General features: G+C 40.6%; 1 protein-coding gene across 1 annotated transcript in view; it reads left to right on the forward strand.

Annotated features, from left to right (window-relative positions):
* The window catches only part of LOC131881957 (protein obstructor-E-like), a 1,757-nt gene extending 976 nt beyond the window's left edge, over positions 1-781 (forward strand). The window contains exons 3-4 of the mRNA XM_059228956.1: positions 186-361; positions 419-781. Of these exons, the coding sequence (XP_059084939.1) occupies positions 186-361; positions 419-590 (348 nt within the window). The 3' untranslated portion in view covers positions 591-781. The remainder of the gene's footprint in view (positions 1-185; positions 362-418) is intronic.
* Positions 782-6,775: the final 5,994 nt, after the last annotated feature.

A 6,775-nucleotide genomic window follows, 5' to 3' on the forward strand; every position in this document is an offset into this window, starting at 1 on the left:
ATTATGAAATCTAAAAAACTATTTTGAGTATGTTTGACTTACTTTCTTGGGTACTAAGGACCATTTAATCAAGAATTTAAAAAAAAACAACGGTTGTTAAAAAAATTCGATTGTGTTGTCTATCCAGATCCTTGACCTGATGCTTGTAATACAATTCCATATATCTCTATTCTAACCCACAAAAGTGTGCCGCGGGTGTGGCTTATGAAACCCCTTGCCAAAGAGGCACCGTGTACAACAACGAATATCACAGCTGTGGATATCCCGATGAGACCCCCGGATGTGAGGATTTGAGCGAATCTGTCATTGGCTTCAAGTGCCCTGATGCCCATGAGCTTCCCCCAAATGCTGTGGCCCGACGGTAGCAATCAAATAGCAGCACAAAAGCCATGTAACAAAACGGTATATTTCCTTACAGATTCTTGCCTTATCCCCGATTCCCATTGCCTGATGATAAGAGTGCCTACATCGTGTGCGTTTACAACAAGCCCAGGATCCAGAACTGTGGTTACGACAGCTACTTTGATGAGCAAACCTTGAGTTGTGTGTATGCTGATCATCAAGTGGGAGGTGGTATTGGTCAATTCTAAGCCAATTATTACCCCTTTTATCCCGACCAAAATGCCCCCTGGGAAACAACCTCGAATCCTGGAGGGGAGATTGCCATAGTTGGAAACCCACGGAAACCCACGACTCGTTTCAATATTTATTGCTATTGCTATTTATGACATTATTTATGTATCCTTGGGAAGTCATAAAAAACCATGCCATGGTGAAATTTGATAAAGCCTATATATTGATTTTTGTTCCCCCACGCACTTCATGTATGGGAGAAAGGCCTGCTTAGCACAACGATATCATAATAGAATATTGGGGCACTTTTTGAAATGAGGAGACCCAATGGAATAGGTTGTTTTCATGGAATATTCATGGGCACTTCAAAAATACACTTTACACTATCAAACAAACTTTTAAATGTATATACAATAATAGGTTTTGGACACATATTAAAATTTTATTAGAACTAACATTATTCTTATTCCTGCGATTTGTTCCCTTTAAGTCCTTCTAACATAAGGCATTAGGACTAACACAAGGGTTGTTTCAACTGATAGCCAAACCAGCATAGTGTAACTTAAGTTGCAACGCTTAAACACGTGGTTCAGGGGTCAAACTTAAGTTGACTTGCAGTTCGTACTCACCGGGATTCTCAGGGGCTTCAAGGTGCTCTCAAAGCGCACGTTAAGCTACAACTGCAGTCACTACATACATAGAATATCGGATACATTTGGCATCAATGTGCCGTAACATGAACATTTTCTTGACGTCCCAAACTGCAATTGCTGCGCATCAAAATATCATTCAGTTACATTTTGCACTTCAGTTTTCAAATGATGTTTTGCAGGGCAGTAGTAACAAAATATCAAGTAACGAAATGACCGTAATTCGTTCCTTTTTTCGAAAAAGGAACTCCCCAGTGCTAATAAAAAAAGGAAATAATTCGCCTATCTATTTCCTTTCAATCTTTATATGATATTTGGTCTACCAACGAATTTGAGTTGGCAGAACGAGCTAGTCCTTGAATGTTAAACGGCTGATCTGGAATGCCATCTAAGAATTTGTTCAAGTCTGCCTTAAAAGATTCAACCGGATCAATAAGGCCTACATATTCCCTACGAATATTATTGGGAAGAGAATTAAACATTGAAGGAGCCCGCGAAAGAAGAGAAGTGGACTTCATTGTGCGAACTAGCCTGGATTCTCGAGGGCTTGAAGGTGCTCTCAAAACGCTCATTAAGCCTCTACGGTCACTAGAATTGACCCTAAATCCTGGGTTGAGACAAAGCTCATGGATACTTTTAAAAACGTACAATATCAGATACCTTTCGTACCTTCTCTGAACACTGTCCAGTTCCAACTGTTTTAGTCTCTCCCAAAACGAGAGCTCGTTCATTACTGTGATGTTCCTAGTAAAACATCTTTGGACTTGTTCGACCTTTTGCAAACCTGCTGAACTCATTGGAGCCCAAATGGATGAAACATATTCAAGATGTGGCTGAACAATCGACTTTTACAGAGTAAGCATAGTGATGCTATCTCTGGACTTAAACGTGCGATATATCCATCCACGCATTTGAAAAGCTTTACCCACCTTCAACTGGATATGTCATCGAACTTTCCATTATTTTGGAGGACTACACCTAAAACTTTCATAGTTGAGACCTGCTCAATATGTTTGCCTCCGTTATCTATGAGTGGAGTATTCAAAGGAGTTGACCCGAAGTTCATAGAGCGGAATTTCATTCCGTTCAGGGCCATTTTACTCTCAGTAACCCTAGAATACATTATTTCTAGGTTCTATGCAAGGCTAGTGAAATCTTGGCCATTCCTACCAGAAACTAACTTTGTATTGTCAGCATGAGAAGAGAGACTGGCAGTTATATTAAGCTTTTGAAGTCGGTCAATGAATATTATAAAAAGGAGGGGCCCTAAGATGGAGCCCTGGGGAACACCTGACTAGACATCACATAGTATGTATGTCATTTTGTGATCTTTCAACATTTACTATTTGCTTCCTATCAAGAATGAAGCTTCTTATCCAATTGAGAACATTGCCTGGGATCCCAATCTCATGGAGCCAGTTAACTAAAAGACCGTGATCGACTTTATCAAAGGCCTTGTCAAAATCAAGATAGACAACATCAACTGACTCTTGCCTTTCCAGTCCCTCAATGACCTGCTCTAAATGCTCAATCCGTTGGGTAACCGTGCTAAAGTGTGCTCGGAAACCTTGCTGGCTAGGAAGGAAGAACTTCACTGACTTCAAGAAATTCAATAAGTTTGGACTTCATGATCTTCTCAAACACCTTCGCAATATTTGATGTGAGAGAAATGGGCCTACAGTTTCTGGAGAGCGACTTATCTCCCCCCTTAAAAATTGGAACAATGTGAGCTTATTTTAGTGACGATGGAAACTTGTCCTGATCCAAGATGCAACGCATCAAGTACGAGAAAACAGAAGCAAGAACCAGTGAGCATCTCATCAGAAACTGAGATGTCACACCATCAGAGCCAGGAGAATCTGAAAGCCGCATGACCCCGATGGCCGCTAAAGCATCTTGATCTGTCACTCTGAGATCATCAAATTGCTTGTCAATCTCTACAGACTCATCTTCAGAGCAATGAGCTATTGCTTCTGAACACAGTGGGGTTGAAAACACACTGGAGAACTGATCTCCAAGCATGTTAGCCATAGCCTCTACATTGTTAATGGCTTCCCCATCAACCTCAAAAGGCCCAACAGGGCGTTTCTTCTTTCTCTTGGAGTTCGCATAAGAGAAAAAATGCCTTGGGATTCGACCTGACCTCCTGAACCACCAAGCTCTCAGTTTGTAACTGGTCATTCTAGATGGAGGCCTTAATCTTACCCTGAATTATATCCATCTTTTTGGGAGGACTAGCCACAATTACTGGATTCGAAGTGCTCTGCTCTATTTGCACTGATTTATTGTTTATATCCTGTCATTCAAATTTCCTTGAACTAAAAAACCTGACTCAGAGCTGAATATTTTCATTTTGACTTTTTAAATTTCCCTTTCGGGTCCCAGACATAAAATATAATTCTAAATAATAATCCATAAAAAAAACCAAAAATCGAGAATTTTCGGGGAAATTAAAGAGGTTTTGTCAGGTTTAGGCAAAATTTAGGAAAAAAATGGGTGGAAAGAAATTCAGGGCTGCTTTGGCCGTGTCTAACAATGTTTGTGACTAAAAGGAATTGTTTAATACATGCAGTACTGCTGCCATACTGGAAATAATTCAATTTTAGCCTAAAGCTAACCCTCCCACCGTTTTCATCAAATCAATGTTCCAAGATGCAAGTGAGCACAGTCTTGATGTCAGAACCAAAACCAATGGACCGTTGAAGATTGTCGTCAAGAGGCTGAGGGAATGGATTAGCCATTAGTTGTCCATCCTTCAACCATTGATGAGTAGAGAACTTCATGCAAGAACGGCCAATCCCTTCACAATAGACCAGACCAAGGGCAAAGATCTGGGATTACCGGAGCCAGTCTTCAGAGGGCCAATAATCAGAGGGGGTGGCTACTGGTTTCCCCAACAGTGGTCTCCGCCACTATTTCTACTCTGTGACCTCCGCTATAGTGAACTCTGCTAACGGCAATCTCTGTCACCATCAAACTGCACCACGGTGAACTCCGCCACAATGAACTCCGCCACAATGAACTCCTCCAATGGTGAACTCCATTGGGAGTGAACACCCCCACGACGATCTCCGTCAAAACTCCACCAACAATAAAATCCGCCATCATACACTTCGCCACGATAAACTCATCCATGATCCAAGTCCTCCATGATCCAAGTCCGCCATGATCCAAGTCCGCCATGATCCAAGTCCGCCATGATCAAGACTTTATCGTCTCAAATTTCTGGGAATTCCATTCACAGTAATAGTAATGAAGTTAGTACAACCGAAAAAAATGCTTTCACTACGAAATACTTCCCGGGCCCTTAGAATTCAGACTCTGCCCTACTCAAGCAGTCACTTTTTAAGTTGAATTTTTCATTAATTCAGAACAAAATCTTTCAAGGTAGTTTCCCACAAGCTTCGCATGAATGAAATTGAGTCCTACCTTCTGAAGTCAATTCTGTGTAGTCATCCTTTATTACAAAGAGGTCACTCAATGGAGCTCAATTTCCAAAGATGAGGTATTGGCCAGAAACACTACTGGAGCCAGAATATTTCAGGTCATGCCAAATTGGGAACTGGGAATGCCAAACAGAGTAGTATATTCTAAAATATTATTAGGAGTAGAATGTAATGATCATATTTTGCTGGGTGTTAACTCGGATAATTTGAGGATCTTTTTTGTTTGTTTAAATGCATTAAAACATATATTCAGCTGAAGTGTAACCGGTCTTCGTCACATGTATGCATTTTTGGGGAAAATGTGAATTTTAACTATAATTAGATTTTGTAAAATATTATGAAAATGTACCCTTGAAGTAAAACTGTTAAAAGAGCCCCTGTAGCTGGAATCGCAAAAATAGCTCACATTGATAATAATATCATTGTAACAGGTGGGTATGACGACCAATGCTTTGTCAGAATGCTAGTTTCTGCACTTTGAGCAAAACTAGGAGCTGTTTTATCAATTTCCCCTGAGGCTGTTAAGGCGGATGGGTGAACGACGAACGTACGACCTCGCACAAAAATTGTCGGAACACACTTCAACGAGATTTCTTGAAACATGCAGTAGTTTTACGAAATATTACGACATTCTTAAGAACGCCCGAATTTGACAAGCCAATGTAATTCAGGATAAGAAGGTGTAAAAAATTATCATTCAGAAGTGTATCTATTTTACTGCGTATTGACAAAAAAAGTTCAGAAACTGGATACATTTTGACTAAAATTCCCTGTTTTAGATAGGTTTTGAAATGCAAATAATGAAACAACTTACTTTGTCAAAATACGACCAAAATAGGTTAAATCTTAATTTAACCAAAACAGATATCTATACGACCCCTAGTAATGACACAAGTTTCTCCCCCAACTGGTGTTTGGTCTGTTTCTTTATAAACAGCCTACTTTGGACTCTCAACAAGTTTATTGCCCAGGATGGCTGAAAACGAGTCTCTTTTACTGACATACGTCCCAGCTGACATTATCTTATCAAAAAGTGTTAAAAAGGTAAAAAAGAACAAACGAAGGCACTAACTGGAAGAAGCATGTTTGAACTAGCGAAATCCCAAAGTGGGGACCCAGATCTGATGTACCAATGTAGCAGGCTATGTTTGGTCTGCCACCATAATAAGCTGGAGGATGAATGTTGACTACATTGTTTTATTTCTTAGACTTCTTACCTATGTACGTATATCACAGTGAGTTGAAGAAGCAAGAGCAGGAGGGGAGTAGGAGCAAGGTCGCCACACCATGATCATGAATACCTGCTCCAGACAAGAGAGGATGGATATGTTGCTGATCCGGAGAACCAGACTCTATCCTGGCGTTGTAGAAAATCAAGACCATTGCATTGAAAGACTGTGATGAAGACCGATGGTGACACAATCGTACAAAATCAAAAGTACATTGTCATGAAGACAACCCCATCGCTTTGGAAGTGAATAGAGTCCTATCAAATTTTTGAGGAAGGTCTAAATGAGTCTTTGAGGAATTTACTCGGTGGGCAATTGCAAGGAGTTTCAGCCGACGCATTAGCAAGACTCCACTGAAGAACATTATTAATATTCAAATTCCATGGTCCTTGAACTTTCCACTTCTCAATGAATATTTTAACCTCGTATTGCCCGATTTTGGCAAAGAAGATCCGCCAAGAATTATGGGTCTGGGCAATATAGAGGTGTTAGGCGCGATCAACGCGGATTTGTCAAAAAGATCGGAGCCAAGACTAACGCGCAAGTCATTGGCAGCATTTAGACTCAAGCGCAATAACGCCATTCAAAATACTTAAATTTTCAGCCTTGCAACCGTGGCAGGCCTGGAACACTACGCCGCGCCGACAAGGACGGGTCTCCGCTATTTTAATACATTGCCAGCTATATATTCAACTCGTCATGGACTGGTGGCACGTTGTGGAGTGCAATTCTTGTCATGCAAATATAATTATTAGGGATGTGTTTCGAACCGGAATGTCAGCTTTTTTGCCTCAAGGACATCGGTTATGGCTCCCATCAGAGGAAAAGTAGGATACACAAACAAATTCTAAACCGCTCAGTAAAGTGACAAAACGTG

This window comes from Tigriopus californicus, chromosome 6, assembly GCF_007210705.1.
Source record: "Tigriopus californicus strain San Diego chromosome 6, Tcal_SD_v2.1, whole genome shotgun sequence".
Classification (NCBI taxonomy): Eukaryota; Metazoa; Arthropoda; class Copepoda; order Harpacticoida; family Harpacticidae; genus Tigriopus; species Tigriopus californicus.